General features: G+C 45.6%; 1 protein-coding gene across 1 annotated transcript in view; it reads left to right on the top strand.

Annotated features, from left to right (window-relative positions):
• The window catches only part of LOC149459445 (NACHT, LRR and PYD domains-containing protein 1b allele 3-like), a 90350-nt gene that overhangs the window by 12196 nt on the left and 53770 nt on the right, over positions 1–24384 (top strand). Inside the window, exon 3 of the mRNA XM_089681098.1 lies at positions 15268–15323. Coding sequence (XP_089537224.1) covers positions 15268–15323 — 56 coding nt within the window. The remainder of the gene's footprint in view (positions 1–15267; positions 15324–24384) is intronic.

The raw sequence follows: 24384 nt of genomic DNA, 5'->3' as shown, positions 1-24384 counted from the left end.
GCAGTGGTTGGGTAACATTGAGGAGTGTAGACGCAGTGGTTGGGTAACATTCAGGAGTGTAGACGCAGTGGTTGGGTAACATTGAGGAGTGTAGACGCAGTGGTTGGGTAACGTTGAGGAGTGTAGACGCAGTGGTTGGGTAACGTTGAGCAGTGTAGATGCAGTGGTTGGGTAACATTGAGGAGTGTAGACGCAGTGGTTGGGTAACATTGAGGAGTGTAGAGGCAGTGGTTGGGTAACGTTGAGCAGTGTAGACGCAGTGGTTGGGTAACATTGAGGAGTGTAGACGCAGTGGTCTGGTAACGTTGAGGAGTGTAGACCCAGTGGTTGGGTAACGTTGAGGAGTGTAGACGCAGTGGTTGGGTAACATTGAGGAGTGTAGACGCAGTGGTCAGGTAACGTTGAGGAGTGTAGACGCAGTGGTCTGGTAACGTTGAGCAGTGTAGACGCAGTGGTCAGGTAACGTTGAGGAGTGTAGACGCAGTGGTCTGGTAACGTTGAGGAGTGTAGATGCAGTGGTCAGGTAACGTTGAGGAGTGTAGACACAGTGGTCGGGTAACATTGAGGAGTGTAGACGCAGTGGTCGGGTAACGTTGAGGAGTGTAGACGCAGTGGTCGGGTAACGTTGAGGAGTGTAGACGCAGTGGTCTGGTAACGTTGAGGAGTGTAGACGCAGTGGTCAGGTAACGTTGAGGAGTGTAGACGCAGTGGTCTGGTAACGTTGAGGAGTGTAGATGCAGTGGTCAGGTAACGTTGAGGAGTGTAGACGCAGTGGTCTGGTAACGTTGAGGAGTGTAGACGCAGTGGTCTGGTAACGTTGAGCAGTGTAGATGCAGTGGTTGGGTAACGTTGAGGAGTGTAGACGCAGTGGTTGGGTAACATTGAGGAGTGTAGAGGCAGTGGTTGGGTAACGTTGAGCAGTGTAGACGCAGTGGTTGGGTAACATTGAGGAGTGTAGACGCAGTGGTCTGGTAACGTTGAGGAGTGTAGACCCAGTGGTTGGGTAACGTTGAGGAGTGTAGACGCAGTGGTTGGGTAACATTGAGGAGTGTAGACGCAGTGGTCAGGTAACGTTGAGGAGTGTAGACGCAGTGGTCTGGTAACGTTGAGCAGTGTAGACGCAGTGGTCAGGTAACGTTGAGGAGTGTAGATGCAGTGGTCAGGTAACGTTGAGTGTAGACGCAGTGGTCGGGTAACGTTGAGGAGTGTAGACGCAGTGGTCTGGTAACGTTGAGGAGTGTAGACGCAGTGGTCAGGTAACGTTGAGGAGTGTAGACGCAGTGGTCTGGTAACGTTGAGGAGTGTAGATGCAGTGGTCAGGTAACGTTGAGGAGTGTAGACGCAGTGGTCTGGTAACGTTGAGGAGTGTAGATGCAGTGGTCGAGTAAAGTTGAGGAGTGTAGATGCAGTGGTCTTGTAACGTTGAGGAGTGTAGACGCAGTGGTTGGGTAACGTTGAGGAGTGTAGACGCAGTGGTCTGGTAACGTTGAGGAGTGTAGACGCAGTGGTCAGGTAACGTTGAGGAGTGTAGACGCAGTGGTCTGGTAACGTTGAGGAGTGTAGATGCAGTGGTCGAGTAAAGTTGAGGAGTGTAGATGCAGTGGTCTTGTAACGTTGAGGAGTGTAGACGCAGTGATCGGGTAATGTTGAGGAGTGTAGACGCAGTGGTCGGGTAACATTGAGGAGTGTAGACACAGTGATCGGGTAATGTTGAGGAGTGTAGACGCAGTGGTCGGGTAACATTGAGGAGTGTAGATGCAGTGATCGGGTAATGTTGAGGAGTGTAGACGCAGTGGTCTGGTAATGTTGAGGAGTGTAGACGCAGTGGTCTGGTAATGTTGAGGAGCGTAGACGCAGTGGTCAAGTAAAGTTGAGGAGTGTAGACGCAGTGGTCGGGTAACATTGAGGAGTGTAGACGCAGTGGTCGGGTAATGTTGAGGAGTGTAGACGCAGTGGTTGGGTAACATTGAGGAGTGTAGACGCAGTGGTCTGGTAACGTTGAGGAGTGTAGATGCAGTGGTCGGGTAATGTTGAGGAGTGTAGACGCAGTGGTCGGGTAACGTTGAGGAGTGTAGACGCAGTGGTTGGGTAACATTGAGGAGTGTAGACGCAGTGGTCGGGTAATGTTGAGGAGTGTAGACGCAGTGGTCTGGTAACGTTGAGGAGTGTAGACGCAGTGGTCGGGTAATGTTGAGGAGTGTAGACGCAGTGGTCGGGTAACATTGAGGAGTGTAGACACAGTGATCGGGTAATGTTGAGGAGCGTAGACGCAGTGGTCGAGTAAAGTTGAGGAGTGTAGACACAGTGGTCAGGTAAAGTTGAGGAGTATCTCATGGGACCCCCTACTGACCCCAGGCCCTCAGGCAGTGCCTGAGTTTCCAAATAGTCAGTCCACCCCTGCTCCCTAGAGATCAATCTCTGTTGTACATACTATTTTGTGATGTAACAATGCATACTACCAGCCCTGTGAAGCAAACTCTAGTTCTTGTCCTTATTGTTACGTTTCTTTTTTCTTGCAAACCTGCAGTTGCAGGACTCTGTGCTGTAAAACTTCAATAAAAACTATTGAACAGGCAATGTGAAATATTTGACTGTAGCAGGAGGCAGTTAGTTGGAGGAAGGTCTGGAGAGTGGTACAATAATGAGTGTGTGCAGGCAACTGTGAAGCATGGTGGAGGTTCCTTGCAAGTTTGGGACTGCAGTTCTGCAAATTGAGTTGGAGATTTGGTCAGGATCCATGATGTCCTCAGTGCTGAGAAATACAAGCAGATACTTCTCCATCAAGTCATACCATCAGGGAGGTGTGTGATTGGCTCCAAATTTATTCTGCAGCAAAACAACCATCCCAAACATACAACCAATGTCATTAAGAACTACCTTCAGTGTAAAGAAGAAAAAGGAGTCCTGGAAGTGATGGTTTGGCCCCCACAGAGCCCCAATCTCACCATCATGGGGTCTGTCTGGGATTAGGGCTTAGTCTTCAAAGATGTACAATACATAGAACAACCTACCTGCCGAGTTTCTTCAAAAACTGTGCGCATGTCTACCATGAGGAAATGATGCTGTTTTGAAGGCAAATATTGATTTGATTTGCATTTCTCTTCTGCTTAGTTACTTTACATTTATTTACATATATATATATACAAATATAGGGCGAGTCACTCCTTTTGTATCCTAATCCAACTTTAATCCGTGGAGATGTATCACTGTTGGGCTCCCAAACATCCACCAATAAAGACATAAAAAGAGTGAGGATACATACACCAAATTGCAATAATCTTTACTTCAAAGAAGCATCTTCATACAAAAAACAATCCACATAGCATATACCAACTGCATAGTTTCAAGCGTCACTGTTCTTCATCAAGATGTAGATAAGTGTTCTCTAAATTCTATGGTACTATTACTCACACAGGGTGTAGCCACATAGGTGATTACCCTCCACCCGGAATATATAATTAACCCTACACTCCTGTCTGAACATTTAGGCAATATACCAAAAATGTCTCCAGGAATTACAACATTTGCTCTGCAACTATTGCAGAGCAATATATATATATATATATATATACAGTGGGGTAAAAAAGTATTTAGTCCCCACCAATGGTACAAGTTCTCCCACTTACAAAGATGAGAGAGGCCTGTAATTGGCATCATAGGGAGACCTCAACTATGAGAGACAAAATGAGAAAACAAATCCAGACAATCACATTGGCTGATCTGGAAAGAATTGATTTGCAAATTATGGTGGAAAATAAGTATTTGGTGAATATGAAAAGTTCATGTCAATACTTTGTTATATATCCTTTGTTGGCAATGACAGAGGTCAGACGTTTCCTGGAAGTCCTCACAAGGTTGGCACACACTGTTGCTGGTATGTTGGCCCATCCTCCATGCAGATCTCCTCTAGAGCAGTGATGTTTTGGGGCTGTCGCTGGGCAACACGGACTTTCAACTCCCTCCAAAGGGACCCAATTGGTGGAGGACTAAATACTTTTTTGCCCCACTGTATATATATATATATATAAAAACAACATTGTGAAATATATCTGTGCCTGCTATTCTTTTACATTGACAAAAGTTTAAGATTAAGAAAAACTAGCAGAAGTGTGTGCATTCCTGGATAGGAAATCGCAAATAATGAAAAACTAGTGATAGAAAAAGTATGCAGCGCTGATCAAAAATAAAAGGGCTAACTAAAATCCAGTAACAAGATAAATAGTGAATGGATAAATGATAATATCAAATGATACACACGAAAATGATCATATAGAACTGAAAACATTGCACTAATAAAATATATAAATTGTACTATAAATATATGATCATATAAAAAAATAAAATACATAAAGTGCCAACAAGGAAACAATCCAGTAATGTTATGGCTGGATAAACTGTGAACAGTGAGCAAAAATAAGTACACTAAATAGTGCACCTAAAGGTGTATCTGCATATAAATCGATAAAGCTCATAAAGTGCTACAATAGTGTTCAGTAGTCTGTAATCGAGTACAATCGTGACTGGATGAGAATCAGAACGATTTCAAACTTCAAACCCAATAGTGATATGGTGGTTGGGATTAAGGATGACTCCAGTGCCTGTGACATCAGGTGGTGAACAATTAATATGTGCTTGCTCTTTCCAGAAGCGCAAGTCATATGCGCATGAAGTATTAATTTCCAAGCGACACCCTGGTGGTCATCATGGATCTGGTCAGGACAGAAGGGGGCTCCATTGGCACACTCATAGGGGAATCACTCCACACACGTCCAACAAACCAATCCAGCACAGGGGATGGGGAAGGAACTGCTCCTTAAAACCCGAATTCAGCTCAACCACGGCTCTAATGGATGTCAATCTTCCTCCTTAAAATGGCTCAGTAAACCAGGCCATCAGACAGGAATCATATAGTGAAGTAATTCTTTATTTGGGTCAAGTATTCCAGGTAAAAACAGAAGCAAACAGAAATCCAGCTTACATGAATAATCAAGATGGCCGCCGGACCAACATGCGGCCTCGGCGGCGTGACGTCAGCACGGCAAGGCTCCTCACTGACGCGTTTTGTGCGACAGCGCGTTTTCGAAGGGATGGCATTCGAAAACGTACGAAACGCGTGTGGAATGACTCCCCTGTTATATGAGTGTGCCAATGGAGCCCCCTTCTGTCCTGACCAGATCCATGATGACCACCAGGGTGTTGCTTGGAAATTAATACTTCATGCGCATGTGACTTGCGCTTCTGGTAAGAGCAAGCACATATTAATTGTTCACCACCTGATGTCACGGGCACTGGAGTCACCCTTAATCCCAACCACCATATCACTATTGGGTTTGAAGTTTGAAATCGTTCTGATTCTCATCCAGTCACGATTGTACTCGATTACAGACTACTGAGCACTATTGTAGCACTTTATGAGCTTTATCGATTTATATGCAGATACACCTTTAGGTGCACTATTTAGTGTACTTATTTTTGCTCACTGTTCACAGTTTATCCAGCCATAACATTACTGGATTGTTTCGTTGTTGGCACTTTATGTATTTTATTTTTTTATATGATCATATATTTATAGTACAATTTATATATTCTATTAGTGCAATATTTTCAGTTCTATATTATCATTTTCGTGTGTATCGTTTGATATTATCGTTTATCCATTCACTATTTATTTTGTTACTGGATTTTAGTTAGCCCTTTTATTTTTGATAAGCGCTGCATACTTTTTCTATCATTTTGTTTGGAGGAATTAGGGGTTCTATCATTTTATGCTAGCAGCTTTTGGATTTGATGTGATTTTATAGTGCGCTCACCTATTCCCTCTTTATAAATGAAAAACTAGTGTTGTAATAAGCAGTACATGCAGGTGAAGAGTACAGTTGGCATGACAATAAGTAGCATTTACAGGAGAGGAGTGTGGAGGTATGATAGTGATCGGTATGTACAGGAGAGGAGTGTGGAGGTATGACAGTGATCTGTATGTACAGAAGAGGAGTGTGGAGGTATGATAGTGATCGGTATGTACAGAAGAGGAGTGTGGAGGTATGATAGTGATCGGTATGTACAGGAGAGGAGTGTGGAGGTATGACAGTGATCGGTATGTACAGGAGAGGAGTGTGGAGGTATGACAGTGATCGGTGTGTACAGGAGAGGAGTGTAGGGGGTATGACAGTGATGGGTATGTACAGGAGAGGAGTGTGGGGGGTATGACAGTGATCGGTATGTACAGGAGAGGAGTGTGGAGGTATGACAGTGATCGGTATGTACAGGAGATGAGTGTGGAGGTATGACAGTGATCGGTATGTATAGGAGAGGAGTGTGGAGGTATGACAGTGATCGGTATGTACAGGAGAGGAGTGTGGGAGGTATGACAGTGATCGGTATGTACAGGAGAGGAGTGTGGGGGGTATGACAGTGATCGGTATGTACAGGAGAGGAGTGTGGGGGGGTATGACAGTGGTCGGTATGTAAAGGAGATGAGTGTGGGGGGGTATGACAGTGATCGGTATGTACAGGAGAGGAGTGTGGGGGGGGGTATGACAGTGATCGGTATGTACAGGAGAGGAGTGTGGAGGTATGACAGTGATCGGTATGTACAGGAGAGGAGTGTGGGGGGGTATGACAGTGGTCGGTATGTAAAGGAGATGAGTGTGGGGGGGTATGACAGTGATCGGTATGTACAGGAGAGGAGTGTGGGGGGGGGTATGACAGTGATCGGTATGTACAGGAGAGGAGTGTGGAGGTATGACAGTGATCGGTATGTACAGGAGAGGAGTGGGGGGGTATGACAGTGATCGGTATGTACAGGAGAGGAGTGTGGAGGTATGACAGTGATCGGTATGTACAGGAGAGGAGTGTGGAGGTATGACAGTGATCTGTATGTACAGGAGAGGAGTGTGGGGGTATGACAGTGATCGGTATGTACAGGAGAGGAGTGTGGGGGGGGGGGGTATGACAGTGATCGGTATGTACAGGAGAGGAGTGTGGGGGGTATGACAGTGATCGGTATGTACAGGAGAGGAGTGGGGGGGTATGACAGTGATCGGTATGTACAGGAGAGGAGTGTGGAGGTATGACAGTGATCGGTATGTACAGGAGAGGAGTGTGGAGGTATGACAGTGATCGGTATGTACAGGAGAGGAGTACGGAGGTATGACAGTGATCGGTATGTACAGGAGAGGAGTGTGGAGGTATGACAGTGATCGGTATGTACAGGAGAGGAGTGTGGAGGTATGACAGTGATCGGTATGTACAGGAGAGGAGTGTGGAGGTATGACAGTGATCGGTATGTACAGGAGAGGAGTGTGGAGGTATGACAGTGATCGGTATGTACAGGAGAGGAGTGTGGAGGTATGACAGTGATCGGTATGTACAGGAGAGGAGTGTGGAGGTATGACAGTGATCGGTATGTACAGGAGAAGAGTGTGGGGGGTATGACAGTGATCGGTATGTACAGGAGAGGAGTGTGGAGGGTATGACAGTGATCGGTATGTACAGGAGAGGAGTGTGGAGGTGTGACAGTGATCGGTATGTACAGGAGAGGAGTGTGGAGGTGTGACAGTGATCGGTATGTACAGGAGAGGAGTGTGGAGGTATGACAGTGATCGGTATGTACAGGAGAGGAGTGTGGAGGTATGACAGTGATCCGTATGTACAGGAGAAGAGTGTGGGAGGTATGACAGTGATCGGTATGTACAGGAGAGGAGTGTGGGAGGTATGACAGTGATCGGTACGTACAGGAGAGGAGTGTGGAGGGTGTGACAGTGATCGGTACGTACAGGAGAGGAGTGTGGAGGGTATGACAGTGATCGGTACGTATAGGAGAGGAGTGTGGAGGTATGACAGTGATCGGTATGTACAGGAGAGGAGTGTGGAGGTATGACAGTGATCGGTATGTACAGGAGAGGAGTGTGGAGGTATGACAGTGATCGGTATGTACAGGAGAGGAGTGGGGGAGGTATGACAGTGATCGGTATGTACAGGAGAGGAGTACGGAGGTATGACAGTGATCGGTATGTACAGGAGAGGAGTGTGGGAGGTATGACAGTGATCGGTATGTACAGGAGAGGAGTGTGGAGGTATGACGGTGATCGGTATGTACAGGAGAGGAGTGTGGGGTGTATGACAGTGATCGGTATGTACAGGAGAGGAGTGTGGGGGTATGACGGTGATTGGTATGTACAGGAGAGGAGTGTGGAGGTATGACAGTGATCGGTATGTACAGGAGAGGAGTGTGGGGGGTATAACAGTGATCGGTATGTACAGGAGAGGAGTGTGGGGGGTATAACAGTGATCGGTATGTACAGGAGAGGAGTGTGGAGGTATGACAGTGATCGGTATGTACAGGAGAGGAGTGTGGAGGTATGACAGTGATCGGTATGTACAGGAGAGGAGTGTGGAGGTATGACAGTGATCGGTATGTACAGGAGAGGAGTGTGGAGGTATGACAGTGATCGGTATGTACAGGAGAGGAGTGTGGGGGGTATAACAGTGATCGGTATGTACAGGAGAGGAGTGTGGAGGTATGACAGTGATCGGTATGTACAGGAGAGGAGTACGGAGGTATGACAGTGATGAGTATGTACAGGAGAGGAGTGTGGGAGGTATGACAGTGATCGGTATGTACAGGAGAGGAGTACGGACGTATGACAGTGATCTGTATGTACAGGAGAGGAGTACGGAGGTATGACAGTGATCGGTATGTACAGGAGAGGAGTACGGAGGTATGACAGTGATGGGTATGTACAGGAGAGGAGTGTGGAGGTATGACAGTGATGGGTATGTACAGGAGAGGAGTGTGGGGGGTATGACAGTGATCGGTATGTACAGGAGAGGAGTGTGGAGGTATGACAGTGATGGGTATGTACAGGAGAGGAGTGTGGGAGGTATGACAGTGATCGGTATGTACAGGAGAGGAGTACGGACGTATGACAGTGATCGGTATGTACAGGAGAGGAGTGTGGACGTATGACAGTGATCGGTATGTACAGGAGAGGAGTACGGACGTATGACAGTGATCGGTATGTACAGGAGAGGAGTGTGGGAGGTATGACAGTGATCGGTATGTACAGGAGAGGAGTGTGGAGGTATGACAGTGATCGGTATGTACAGGAGAGGAGTACGGACGTATGACAGTGATCGGTATGTACAGGAGTGGAGTACGGACGTATGACAGTGATGGGTATGTACAGGAGAGGAGTACGGACGTATGACAGTGATCGGTATGTACAGGAGAGGAGTGTGGGAGGTATGACAGTGATCGGTATGTACAGGAGAGGAGTACGGAGGTATGACAGTGATCGGTATGTACAGGAGAGGAGTGTGGGGGGTATGACAGTGATTGGTATGTACAGGAGAGGAGTGGGGGAGGTATGACAGTGATCGGTATGTACAGGAGAGGAGTGTGGGGGGTATGACAGTGATCGGTATGTACAGGAGAGGAGTGGGGGAGGTATGACAGTGATCGGTATGTACAGGAGAGGAGTACGGAGGTATGACAGTGATCGGTACGTACAGGAGAGGAGTACGGAGGTATGACAGTGATCTGTATGTACAGGAGAGGAGTGTAGAGGTATGACAGTGGGCAGTATGCAAGCACCTTTCCCAGCACAATTCCTTCCCCAAATCTCCCATCTTAGAAAAAATCTGCCCCCCCCCCCCAGCTTCACACTCCTAGCTCAAATTCCCCCCCCCCCCCCCATCTTAGATTCCACCTCCCGAGCGCAAATCAACTACCCTCTCTTATCATCCCCCTTTTCTCCACATCCATCTCCGCTCCCCTAGTCATCTCCCAAGCCTCAAATTCCACCTGCCCGGCATGAATCTTCTTCTCCCAGATCTTTACTTTTAACAAAAATACCCCCCATTACCCTCCTAGCACAGATCTTCTCCCCCAAATCCCCTTCTCAGGACCTGGATGTGATTCTGGGACCTTTGTGGTGTCTGGCTGTAGGTGTTTCTTGCTGAGCCTCCTGAGATGCCAGACAGGTCCCTGCCTGATCTTTTGGACAACCTTGCCGTGTCTCTTGTTCTAGTGAACCTTGAATTCCTTGCTCCTCCCATCGACTTCCTATTTAAGAAATGTCTCTGCACTTCCTATTTGCCATGTTGTGCTCCTTCCAGCTGATATGTTGCTCCTTGCATACCTGCCACCATCCATACCTTCACTACCACTTATTATCAACCCTTAGCTTGTTCACAGACTACCCTTCCATCTGATCCCATCTAAGTCACGTTTTGGCTTGTTCATGGATTACGCTTCTGCTTGTTCCTTATCTGCTTCATTTGTTACCTGAGCCCCGCTTGCTCTTTTCCTGTTGTGCAATCCAGAGGGCCACTGTGACGGGAGTCACTTTGGGTGGGGGGGCCCATGGAACCCAGCTCACTTTGGAGAGGTGGGGAGACCCCTGTCCCAGCTCCCCATATCCCTCTTATGTGTAAGTCACCCTGTGCCTGTTAGGGGTACAGGGTGATCTGTTCTAATATTGGGGTGGGGGGTTGTTGATTGTTTAATGCCATGTGGTTGCATCCCATTGTTCTATTGTTTGTCTGACTTGGGAGCAAACTATTATGGGATGTATGTGTTTGTGTGTATTGGCTTGATGGGGGGGGGTGTCTCCAGCAACCCTCCCTCCTGATGGGACTGTCTGCTGGTGTGAAGTTTGAATACCAGTGTATATACAGTATCTTGTATCTGTGTTCAAATAAACTAGTCTACCTCCTGGTTTACTTCAAGATTGGTGTCATCTAGTCTTGTATGGTCGGCTGTGGTTGGTGTTCAGACGGGGAAGCGGTATTATAATGGAAGTACTCAAGAGCAGTCTGGGTCGGTTCCGTTACAGCCGCTACCTGGTACTAGCATGCAGCAAAACCCATCTTCATCATCAGGAGCTCTGGTGAAGACCAGCTTGTGCTTAGATCCCACATCATCCATTAGGTGAACTTGCGTATGTATTTCCAGCTGATTGCTCATGAACCTCTACTGCTACGGCCACTGGCCTCCGCGCCTGATCCCTGACTGTGACAGCCCCTCCCATATGGAAGAAAAATATATTTGAAGTATATTTTAAGAATATTCTTCCCAAATATATTGGCATATATTAGAAATGCTACAATTTTGGCCGTATTCAAAATATTTCAAAATATATTTATATATATATATATATATATTTATATATATATATATATATATATGTGTGTGTGTATCTACTGCATGTTGAAATACGTTTTTATTACAAAATATATGAAAAATATTTTTAAAAATGCATTTCAAATATACTGTATGTCTTTAAAAATACAGATCTACATTTTTGGAATGCATTTACAAATATATATATAAAAAATATATGTTAAAATTACTGTTTTATATGTTAAAAAAAATCTGAAGAATATATTTAAAAAATATATATTTACATATATTTGTAAATGCATTCCAAAAATGTAGATCTGTATTTTTAAAGACATACAGTATATTTGAAATGCATTTTTTTAAATATTTTATATATATTTTGTAATAACAACACTTTTCAACATGTAGTGTGTGTGTGTGTATATATATATATATATATATATATATATATATATACATATACAGTTGTGTTCAAAATAATAGCAGTGTGTTGAAAAAAGTGACTAAAGCTGAAAATCCTTCTAATCCTTTTATTTCCATCCACACAAATGCATTGGGAACACGACACATTCTATTCCAAATCACAACATGAAGAAAAATACATCAAATTTGTGTTGTTCCTCTAAAAAAAATGGAAGAAAAGTGAATATTAGACGGTTCAAAAAAATGGCCGTGTTTGTATTCTTCTTTACAAACTCCAACATTCACTATATAAACTGAGAAATGTTTGAAGATTTTGCTTTCCTTTGAATGACTTCATGAATATTTGGTTGTAGTCGCACTGTTTCTGAGAACTGCTGTACATCTGTGTTGCATGGAGTCCCCCAACTTCTGGCCCCTGTGATCAGGTATTCCAGCCCAGGATGATTGGACCACATTCCACAGTTCTTCTCTATTTCTTGGTTTGGCCTCAGAAACGGCATTTTTGATGTCACCCCACAAGTTTTCTATTGGATGAAGATCCGGGGATTGGGCTGGCCACTCCATAACGTCCATCTTGTTGGTCTGGAACCAAGATGTTGCACCTTTACTGGTGTGTTTGGGGTCGTTGTCTTGTTGGAACACCCATTTCAAGGGCATTTCCTCTTCAGCATAAGGCAGCATGACCTCTTCAAGTATTCTGATGGATTCAAACTGATCCATGATCCCTGGTATGCGATAAATAGGCCCAACACCGTAGTATGAGAAACATCCCCATATCATGATGCTTGCACCACCATGCTTCACGGTCTTCACAGTGTACTGTGGATGGAATTCAGTGTTTGGGGGTCGTCTGACAAACTGTCTCCGCCCACTAGACCCAAAAAGAACAATCTTACTTTCATCAGTCCACAAAATGTTCCTCCATTTCTCTTTAGGCCGGTCAATGTGCTCTTTGGCAGATTGTAACCTCTTCAGCACATGTCTTTTTCCCAACAGTGGGACTTTGCGGGGACTTCTTGCAGATAGCTTGGCTTCACATCGGTGTCTTCTAATTGTAACAGTCCTCACAGGGAACGTCACACCTTCTTTCATCTTCCTGGAGCTGATTGTTGGCTGAGTCCGCCCCATTTTGGCTATTCTTCTATCCATTCCAATGGTAGTTTTTCGCTTTCTTCCACGTCTTTCAGGTTTTGGTTGCCATTTTAAAGCATTTGCCATCATTTTAGCTGAGCAGCCGATCATTTTCTGCACTTCTTTATATGTTTTCCCCTCTCCAATCAACTTTTTAATCAAGGTACGCTGTTCTTCTGAACAATGTCTGGAACGACCCATTTTCCTCAGAATTTCAGAGAGAAATGCCCTGTAACCAGCATGTCCAACATTTGCTGCCTTCCTTCCTTAAATAAGGGCAATCATTGCCACCTGTTTTTCAAAGAATGAATGACCTCACTAATAGAACTCCACACGGCTATTATTGTGAACACGCCCCTTTCAATGAGTGATTCAATGACACAGAATCAGCAGCATGCATGTCATGACTGTTGGGTCTGTTGGATTTCTATGACTCTACTACACCTGCTAGGAAATTATTTGCCATGTAGAAATATCATTTCCACCAAAAACAGAGATTGATCCGGTTAGTGATGTCTGACTGATATTATTTTCAACACAACTGTGTATATATATATATATTGAAATATATTTTGAAATATATTGAATATGGACAAAATTGTAGCAATTCAAATACATTATTCTTCCATGTGGGCTCCTCCACCAATCCCCCCTGCCAGCGCTAATCTTCCATCCTCTCCCAATCCCCAGTCTTAGCACAAATCCCCCCCCCCCCCCAAATTTCACCTCCCCAGCACTAAATGACCCTCTTTTAGCACAAATCATCCCCTGTCCCCCAAATTCCTCCTCCTAGCACAAATTCCTTCTGCTCCAAGTTTCATGCCCCCTCCAGTAGAAATCTTCTTTCTCTAGATCCCCCCCCCATCACCCACTTGCCAGAAATTCTCTCCCCTAAATCCCCTCTCTTAGGGCTTGTCCACATGTGGCTTGCTCTTCAGAACGCATTTGACAGGTGGTAAGAAGGTGTTATGTCACCTCCTCGCCCAGGGGTGTATTTACCACAAGGCAAACAAGGCACTTGTCTAGGGCAGCATTTTTCAGAGGGGCAGCACCTCCCCTCAGAAAAAGGGATGAAAGAAGGGACACACAAGCCATGGGGACCAGGTGGGATCCATAAGAGGCTGTGGACTGCTTGATGGTCTATGTAGAGCCTGACTCCCGTTCCCGGGGATGTCCGCAGCTGTGAAGATGAGTGTGGAAGGCTCTCCCAGGTGGGGGGCAGAGGTGTTGTTGGTCAATATCAGGCTCTCTCCACAGCAGGGGGAAGGGGGGGTTGTGTTGGTCCGTGTCCGTGGGGCAGAATATTTTTGTGTTGCCTAGGGCAGCACAGAAGCTAAATACACCCCTGACCTCACCTCCTGCTTTAACCCCATAAATGCAGCACTTCTGCACCACAATTATGTACATTGCACATTGTTGTGCTGCGGCCCCACAGACTTGCACTAGTTGAATTCAGCGGGGTACTGCCTGCCGAATGCCACATGCTGGTAAATTTTGGCAGCAACTCCAGTATATATACAGCTGTGAGCTGTGTCATGTCAGTGTTCACACTGGAGGTCAAGGGGTGGTAAAACCGGAGCTCAATATGCTCTCTTAGCGCCAATACTCCCCCCATCTTCCCTCTTAGCACCAATACTCCCCCCATCTTCCCTCTTAGCACCAATACTCCCCCCTATCTTCCCTCTTAGCACCAATACTCCCCCCATCTTCCCTCTTAGCACCAATACTCCCTCCTATCTTCCCTCTTAGCACCAATACTCCCCCCTATCTTCCCTCTTAGCACCAATACTCCCCCCTATCTTCCCTCTTAGCACCAATACTCCCCCCATCTTCCCTCTTAGCACCAATACTCCCCCCATCTTCCCTCTTAGCACCAATACTCCCCCCTATCTTCCCTCTTAGCACCAATACTCCCTCCCTATCTTCCCTCTTAGCACCAATACTCCCCCCTATCTTCCCTCTTAGCAGCAATACTCCCCCCTATCTTCCCTCTTAGCACCAATACTCCCCCCATCTTCCCTCTTAGCACCAATACTCCCCCCTATCTTCCCTCTTAGCACCAATACTCCCCCCTATCTTCCCTCTTAGCACCAATATTCCCCCCTATCTTCCCTCTTAGCACCAATACTCCCCCCTATCTTCCCTCTTAGCACCAATACTCCCTCCCTATCTTCCCTCTTAGCACCAATACTCCCCCCTATCTTCCCTCTTAGCACCAATACTCCCCCCTATCTTCCCTCTTAGCACCAATACTCCCCCCTATCTTCTCTCTTAGCACCAATACTCCCCCCTATCTTCCCTCTTAGCATTAATACTCCCTTCATCTTCTCTTTTAGCACCGATATTCCTCCCTGAGAAGGAGCCTAGGGTAGGCTGCAGCAGTGGAGGGGGTTTAAGGTTCAAAGATGCATCAGGAGATGTGGCCCTGGGTGCCCGACACTAGTGACTCCCCGAACATACAGTATGTGTGTGTGATGGCTGCCTTTTGTGCTCAGAAAATCAGCTTTGTCATATGTGTGTACTACATGCTTCCTCAGTACTAGGCTATATGCACTTATTTATAATCAGCTTTATTTCCCTTCCCATAGTCTGAGGAAAAGCCCGATAATTTTGTTGCACCGATTGTAGATGGAAGAACATACAGGTACAGTTTTCTCCCTTTTATTACATTCTGACCATTGAGACAACTGGAGATCCATGATCACAGAACAAATACTTCACTATATAAAGTGTTCATATACAGTCTGATTCGCAGATTATATTTTAATTGTGTCATTAGGAGTCAAAGGCAGAGTTCAGAGGTCAGTAGCAAGTGACGCAGAGTTCAGAGGTCAGTAGCAAGTGACTCAGAGTTCAGAGGTCAGTAGTAAGTGACGCAGAGTTCAGAGGTCAGTAGTAGGTGACGCAGAGTGCAGAGGTCAGTAGCAAGTGACGCAGAGTTCAGAGGTCAGTAGCAAGTGACGCAGAGTTCAGAGGTCAGTAGTAGGTGACGCAGAGTTCAGAGGTCAGTAGTAAGTGACGCAGAGTTCAGAGGTCAGTAGTAGGTGACGCAGAGTTCAGAGGTCAGTAGTAAGTGACGCAGAGTTCAGAGGTCAGTAGTAAGTGACGCAGAGTTCAGAGGTCAGTAGTAGGTGACTCAGAGTTCAGAGGTCAGTAGTAAGTGACGCAGAGTTCAGAGGTCAGTAGTAGGTGACGCAGAGTTCAGAGGTCAGTAGTAAGTGACGCAGAGTTCAGAGGTCAGTAGTAGGTGACTCAGAGTTCAGAGGTCAGTAGTAGGTGACGCAGAGTTCAGAGGTCAGTAGTAGGTGACTCAGAGTTCAGAGGTCAGTAGTAAGTGACTCAGAGTTCAGAGGTCAGTAGTAAGTGACGCAGAGTTCAGAGGTCAGTAGTAGGTGACGCAGAGTTCAGAGGTCAGTAGCAAGTGACTCAGAGTTCAGAGGTCAGTAGCAAGTGACTCAGAGTTCAGAGGTCAGTAGCAAGTGACGCAGAGTTCAGAGGTCAGTAGCAAGTGACGCAGAGTTCACAGGTCAGTAGCAAGTGACGCAGAGTTCACAGGTCAGTAGAAAGGGACGCAGAGTTCAGAGGTCAGTAGCAAGTGACGCAGAGTTCAGAGGTCAGTAGCAAGTGACGCAGAGTTCAGAGGTCAGTAGTAAGTGACGCAGAGTTCAGAGGTCAGTAGTAGGTGACTCAGAGTTCAGAGGTCAGTAGTAAGTGACGCAGAGTTCAGAGGTCAGTAGTAAGTGACTCAGAGTTCAGAGGTCAGTAGTAAGTGACTCAGAGTTCAGAGGTCAGTAGTAAGTGACGCAGAGTTCAGAGGTCAGTAGTAGGTGACGCAGAGTTCAGAGGTCAGTAGCAAGTGACTCAGAGTTCAGAGGTCAGTAGTAAGTGACGCAGAGTTCAGAGGTCAGTAGTAGGTGACGCAGAGTGCAGAGGTCAGTAGCAAGTGACGCAGAGTTCAGAGGTCAGTAGCAGGTGACGCAGAGTTCAGAGGTCAGTAGCAAGTGACGCAGAGTTCACAGGTCAGTAGCAAGTGACGCAGAGTTCAGAGGTCAGTAGCAAGTGACGCAGAGTTCACAGGTCAGTAGAAAGGGACGCAGAGTTCAGAGGTCAGTAGCAAGTGACGCAGAGTTCAGAGGTCAGTAGTAAGTGACGCAGAGTTCAGAGGTCAGTAGTAAGTGACGCAGAGTTCAGAGGTCAGTAGTAAGTGACGCAGAGTTCAGAGGTCAGTAGTAGGTGACGCAGAGTTCAGAGGTCAGTAGCAAGTGACGCAGAGTTCAGAGGTCAGTAGCAAGTGACGCAGAGTTCAGAGGTCAGTAGCAAGTGACGCAGAGTTCACAGGTCAGTAGCAAGTGACGCAGAGTTCAGAGGTCAGTAGCAAGTGACGCAGAGTTCACAGGTCAGTAGAAAGGGACGCAGAGTTCAGAGGTCAGTAGCAAGTGACGCAGAGTTCAGAGGTCAGTAGTAGGTGACGCAGAGTTCAGAGGTCAGTAGCAGGTGACGCAGAGTTCAGAGGTCAGTAGTAGGTGACTCAGAGTTCAGAGGTGAGTAGTAAGTGACGCAGAGTTCAGAGGTCAGTAATAAGTGACGTAGATTTCAGAGGTCAGTAGTAAGTGACGCAGAGTTCAGAGGTCATTAATAAGTGACGCACTTTGCGAATGGCCCCGTAGTCTTCTGGGGCCTGTCATGTGCCCCAGAAGACTACGGGGAGAACAATTTCCACTTCCGATTATCTAGGCCAGCCTTTCTCAATCTTTTCAATGAGGAATCCTTGACATAACTTTCCAGTCTCAGGGAACCCCTGCTAAAAATGACTTTATCTACAATTCATGATACATCAGTGTGATAGTCAGATGTAAGAATGCTCCTTACATTGGTGATCAGAGGGAAGAATGTCCCTTACATTGGGGGTCAGTGGGAAGAATGTCCCTTACATTGGGGGTCAGTGGGAAGAATGTCCCTTACATTGGAGGTCAGTGGGAAGAATGTCCCTTACATTGGTGGTCAGTGGGAAGAATGTCCCTTACATTGGTGATCAGTGGGAAGAATGTCCCTTACATTGGTGGTCAGTGGGAAGAATGTCCCTTACATTGGTGGTCAGTGGGAAGAATGTCCCTTACATTGGTGGTCAGTGGGAAGAATGTCCCTTACATTGGTGGTCAGTGGGAAGAATGTCCCTTACATTGGGGGTCAGTGGGAAGAATGTCCCTTACATTGGTGGTCAGTGGGAAGAATGTCCCTTACATTGGGGGTCAGTGGGAAGAATGTCCCTTACATTGGTGATCAGAGGGAAGAATGTCCCTTACATTGGGGGTCAGTGGGAAGAATGTCCCTTACATTGGTGGTCAGTGGGAAGAATGTCCCTTACATTGGAGGTTAGTGGGAAGAATGTCCCTAACATTGGGGGTCAGTGGCAAGAATGTCACTTACATTGGGGGTCAGAGGGAAGAATGTCCCTTACATTGGTGATCAGTGGGAAGAATGTCTCTTACATTGGTGATCAGTGGGAAGAATGTCCCTTACAATGGTGATCAGTGGGAAGAATGTCCCTTACATTGGTGGTCAGTGGGAAGAATGTCCCTTACATTGGGGATCAGTGGGAAGAATGTCCCTTACATTGGTGGTCAGTGGGAAGAATGCTCCCTACATTGGTGGTCAGTCGGAAGAATGTCCCTTACATTGGTGATCAGTGGGAAGAATGTCCCTTACATTGGTGGTCAGTGGGAAGAATGTCCCTTACATTGGTGATCAGTAGGAAGAATGCTCCCTACATTGGTGGTCAGTGGGAAGAATGTCCCTTACATTGGGGGTCAGTGGGAAGAATGTCCCTTACATTGGTGGTCAGTGGGAAGAGTGTCCCTTACATTGGAGGTCAGTGGGAAGAATGTCCCTTACGTTGGTGATCAGTGGGAAGAATGTCCCTTACGTTGGTGGTCAGTGGGAAGAATGTCCCTTACATTGGGGGTCAGTGGGAAGAATGTCCCTTACATTGGGGGTCAGTGGGAAGAATGTCCCTTACATTGGGGGTCAGTGGGAAGAATGTCCCTTACATTGGGGGTCAGTGGGAAGAATGTCCCTTACATTGGGGGTCAGTGGGAAGAATGTCCCTTACATTGGAGGTCAGTGGGAAGAATGTCTCTTACATTGGTGGTCAGTGGGAAGAATGTCCCTTACATTGGAGGTCAGTGGGAAGAATGTCCCTTACATTGGGGGTCAGTGGGAAGAATGTCCCTTACATTGGTGGTCAGTGGGAAGACTGTCCCTTACATTGGTTTTCAGTGGGAAGAATGTCCCTTACATTGGTAGTCAGTGGGAAGAACGTCCCTTACATTGGTGGTCTGTGGGAAGGATGCTCCTTATGTTAGTGGTCAGTGAGAAGAATGTCCCTTACATTGGGGGTCAGTGGGAAGAATGTCCCTTACATTGGGGGATCAGTGGGAAGAATGTCCCTTACATTGGGGGTCAGTGGGAAGAATGTCCCTTACATTGGTGGTCAGTGGGAAGAATGTCCCTTACATTGGTGATCAGTGGGAAGAATGTCCCTTACATTGGGGGTCAGTGGGAAGAATGCCCCTTACATTGGGGGTCAGTGGGAAGAATGTCCCTTACGTTGGTGATCAGTGGGAAGAATGTCCCTTACGTTGGTGATCAGTGGGAAGAATGTCCCTTACATTGGTGGTCAGTGGGAAGAATGTCCCTTACATGGGTGATCAGTGGGAAGAATGTCCCTTACGTTGGTGATCAGTGGGAAGAATGTCCCTTACATTGGGGGTCAATGGGAAGAATGTCCCTTACGTTGTTGATCAGTGGGAAGAATGTCCCTTACATTGGGGGTCAGTGGGAAGAATGTCCCTTACATTGGTGGTCAGTGGGAAGAATGTCCCTTACATTGGAGGTCAGTGGGAAGAATGTCCCTTACATTGGGGGTCAGTGGGAAGAATGTCCCTTACATTGGTGGTCAGTGGGAAGAATGTCCCTTACATTGGAGGTCAGTGGGAAGAATGTCCCTTACATTGGGGGTCAATGGGAAGAATGTCCCTTACGTTGTTGATCAGTGGGAAGAATGTCCCTTACATTGGGAGTCAGTGGGAAGAATGTCCCTTACATTGGTGGTCAGTGGGAAGACTGTCCCTTACATTGGTTTTCAGTGGGAAGAATGTCCCTTACATTGGTGGTCAGTGGGAAGACTGTCCCTTACATTGGTGGTCAGTGGGAAGGATGCTCCTTATGTTAGTGGTCAGTGAGAAGAATGTCCCTTACATTGGTGATCAGTGGGAAGAATGTCCCTTACATTGGGGGTCAGTGGGAAGAATGTCCCTTACATTAAGGGTCAGTGGGAAGAATGTCCCTTACATTGGTGATCAGTGGGAAGAATGTCCCTTACATTGGGGGTCAGTGGGAAGAATGCCCCTTACATTGGTGGTCAGTGGGAAGAATGTCCCTTACATTGGTGGTCATTGGGAAGAATTACCCCCTTACAGATTTCTAAAAAAATGAATGGTGTCAGAGGGAACTTATCTAGGAGGCAAAAACTGCTCATTACTGAAGGAACCCCTGGCAACCTCTGGACGAACCCTAGTTGAGAAACCCTGGCCTAGATGACTGCAGCAGAAGTTGGAGGGGGTACCTGTCAAATTCAGGTACCCGCTCCCCAAAGGTGCCAATCCTTAATGGGAAGCGGGGGTCAAAGGCTTAAAGCGGAACTTCCCCTTTTGGGTGGAGCTCGGCTTTAAGTCATGGTTAAACAAAACAGTGATTGTGGGCTCCGAAACATGTTACCACCCATCATGCTTTCATGTCAGTAAGTCCAGACTTCACTTCTGATTCCGGTCCTAGCGCTGGATTGCATTCCAGTGTGGCTATATTGGCTGCTGGAGGACAACACAACCTGTCATATGGACTTAAACACTTGCTGTCCTGAAGATTTACCCCCCTTATTGACCAGGCCTTTTTTTGCTATTCGGCGCTGCACTATTTCAACTGGTAATTGCGCGGTCATGCAGTGCTGTATCTAAACATAATTTATGTCCTTTTTTTTACACAAATAGAGTTTTTTTTTGGTGGTATTTTATTACCTTTTGCTTTTTATTGTTTGTGCTATAAACAAAAAAAGATCGAAAATTTTGAAAAAAAATTATATTTTTTACTTTCGGCTTTAAAAAATATATAGTAAAGTCAAAGTTAGTCATAAATTTAGGCCAAAATGTATTTTACTAAACATCTTTGGTAAAAAAAATCCCAATAAGTGTATATTGATTGCTTTAGGTGAAAGTTATAGCGTCTACAAACTATGGTTTATACTGAAATTTACGCCGGTTTGTGCTATACAGCGCTGCGCTAGTTTAACTGACAATTTAGCGGTCATGCAATACAGTACATAATTTTAATTTATGTCTTTTTTCACACAAATATAGCTTTTTTCAGTGTTATTTGGTCATCTGTGCGCTTTTTATTTTTCGTGCTATAAACAAAAAAACCCCCAAAAAAAAAAAAAAAACAATATTTTTTACTTTTGGCTATAAAAAATATATAGTAAACTCAAAGTTAGTCATAAATTTAGGCCAAAATGTATTCTGCTACACATCTTTGTTAAAAAAAATCCCAGTAAGTGTATATTTATTGCTTTGTGTGAAAGTTATAGCGTCTACAAACTATAGATAATGGAATTTTACTTTCTGACTGACCATCACATTTCTTGAGTTGCTATAATACCAGGACAGTACAAACACCCCCAAATGATCCCTTTTCGGAAAGTAGACACCTTAAGCTATCTGCTGAGAGGCATTTTGAGTCCATGGAAGATTTATTTTTTCCAAAAGTTTTTGGAATATCACAAAAACATTATTTTTTTTTTTTACACAAAGTTGTCAATTAAATTATATATTTCTTACACAAGCCATGGGCATATGTGGAATTACACCCAAAAATACATTCTGCTACTTCTACCGAGTATGGGGATACCACATGTGTGAGACTTTTTGGTAGCCTAGCCACATACAGGAGCCTGAAATCCAATGACCACTTTGACAGCCTGAAGGTACGTAACTTCCTCATTACACTTCCTCACTACCTATCACAGTTTCGAAGGCCCAGACATGCCAGGATAGCACCAAACCCCCCCCCAAATGACCCCTTTTTGGAAAGTAGACACCCCAAAGAATTTAAAAAGAAGCATGGTGAGTATTTTGCAGATTTAATTTTTTCTACTTTCCAAAAAGGGGTCATTTGGGGGGGTTGGTGCTATCCTGGCATTTCAGGGCCTCCGACACTGTGATAGATAGTCAGGAAGCGTAATGAGGAAATAAAGCCCTTTAAAAGCCTGAAGGTGTTTATTGGATTTTGGGGTCCTGTACTTGGCTAGACTGCCAAAACGTCTCTCACATGTGGTACCCCCATACTCAGTGTCAGGGCTCCAGGGTATGACCAGAGGTATGTGAACCGACACAGGGAAACGCAGACTCCAGATATGATATAAACAATATAATTTATTAACACTAACAATACATAAACGCAGTGCAATACTAAAACATAACACAGTGCAAACGAACCAAACCACCCACAGATAACAAAACATACAATGCAAGCGTCGTCAGGCAGGCCGGGATCATCAACAGGAGGTCAGAACGTATGGGGTAAAGCAGGAGAATGGTCAGACAAAGCCAGGGATCAGAGCAGGAGAATGGTCAGACAAAGCCAGGGATCAGAGCAGGAGAATGGTCAGACAAAGCCAGGGATCAGAGCAGGAGAATGGTCAGACAAAGCCAGGGATCAGAGCAGGAGAATGGTCAGACAAAGCCAGGGATCAGAGCAGGGTCAACAACGAATCAGACAGGAACAGGAACAGGGTTGCAGGAACAGGATACAGGGCCCAGGAGAAACACACACCAAGGCAGAGTCTGCAGGTCTGGCCATCCCTTAAATACACCAGCATAAGCAGTTTCAGGTGTTTGGCTGGCTGCAAGGTTGAGTCTCTGATTGCTGGGAGCCCCCGCTGGCCAGCCCTGGTACTGCAGCCCATAAGGCAGGTGAGTTCCACCATTGCTGGCCAGTCCATTCCTGACACTCAGGAGAAGTAGCAGAATGTATTTTGGGGAGTAATTCCACATATAAACATGGCATGTGTGAGAAGTAAATCATTTAAGTGACTATTTATTTATCATTTTCCAAAAACGTGTGGTAAAAAAATGCCCCATCCCCCAAAATGACCCCTTTTTGGAAAGTAGAGACCCCAAACTATTTGCTAAGAGGCATTTTGAGTCAATATCCAACATGCCTCTTAGCAAATAGTTTGGGGTGTCTACTTTCCAAAAAGGAGTTGTTTTGGGGGGTGGGGGCGTTTTATGCCCAGCATTAGAAGTTTATGCCACACATCACTCACTCTTCTAACCACCTGAAGATTAAGCCTTTCCTGACACTTCTTGTTCCCATGAAAAAAATCAGCATTTTTTGCTAGGAAATTACTTTGAACCCCCCAACCATTTTATATTTTTTTAAAGCAGACACCCTAGTGAATAAAATGGTGGGTGCTGCAATTTTTTATGTTACATAATACTTGCGCAGCGATTTTCAAACACAAATTTTTTGAAAAAAATACATTTTTTTACTTTTAATGCTCAAAAAATTAATATATTGGCCAATGATTTGGTAAATTATAAAAGACGATGGTATGCCGAGTAAATAGATACCAAACATGACATGCTGTAAAACTGTGCATGCCCCGTGCAATGGCGACAAACTGCACAAATTTTTAATATCCATAGGCAACAATTTAAAAGCCTTTACAAGCCACCATTTTAGATTTACAGAGGAGGTGTCTAGTGTTAGAATTACTGCCCTTGATCGGACGTTCGTGGCGATACCTCACATGTATGGTGCAACTACTGTTAACATACTGGCACGGGGTCAACGCTCACGAACGCAGGTGCTCGCAGGTGCGGGGGGGCGAGGGTGCTTTTTGATTTTGATTTTTTAAATTATTTTTACACTGTCCCTTTCATTTTTTTTTTATCACTTTTAATGCTATCACAGGGAATGCAAATATCCCCTATAACTTCAATGGGCATTGTCATACAGTATATTCTTTTTTCAGAAATCTGGGGTCTATCAGACTCTGGATATCTCCTCTGCCCTTACATCATCTGATCTCACCAAGATCGGTGATCAGATGCTTTCCCAATTTACAAATGGCGCTGTTTATATCCTGCAAAACTGAAGTGATGAAATGCTTGTAGCTTCCGAATTCGTAGACTATAGAGATGGTTGGCACCATTCTGGTCTCCAATCAGCTCTATGGTCAGCTGGCAGAGACACCGGCTGCATTCTCAGGTTCCCCTGATGGCACGGGACTGCTTGAGAAAGCCGTGGAAGGCAGCGGGGGAGGGGGACATCTTCTCCCACTGCTTGTAAAAGCAATCCTGCAGCTAATTAGCCACTAGGAATGCTTTTACATGAAAGCCAATTGCCGGTTGAAGAAAATGATACCAGGGTGATGCCTGCAGCTGTAGGCATCACCCTGGTATAACCATTCAAAGTCCAGTGATGTACCAGTACGTCGCTGGTCCTTGTTGGGTATATATGCTGTATTTTATGCAGCCTGTGGGCTGAATGGAAAAAAAGAAAAGAAATCTCTGCCAGAAAAAGTGTGTGATATGCCCACCATTAGAATATACCACCCTGCATCCACACACTTCTAATGGTGGGCACACATG

The sequence above is a fragment of the Staurois parvus genome, unplaced genomic scaffold, assembly GCF_062004578.1.
Source record: "Staurois parvus isolate SC_StPar_1 unplaced genomic scaffold, SC_StPar_1.0 ptg000260l, whole genome shotgun sequence".
Lineage (NCBI taxonomy): Eukaryota > Metazoa > Chordata > Amphibia > Anura > Ranidae > Staurois > Staurois parvus.
Note: the sequence above shows the minus strand (reverse complement) of the source record. Positions and strands in the feature narration are given on the sequence as shown.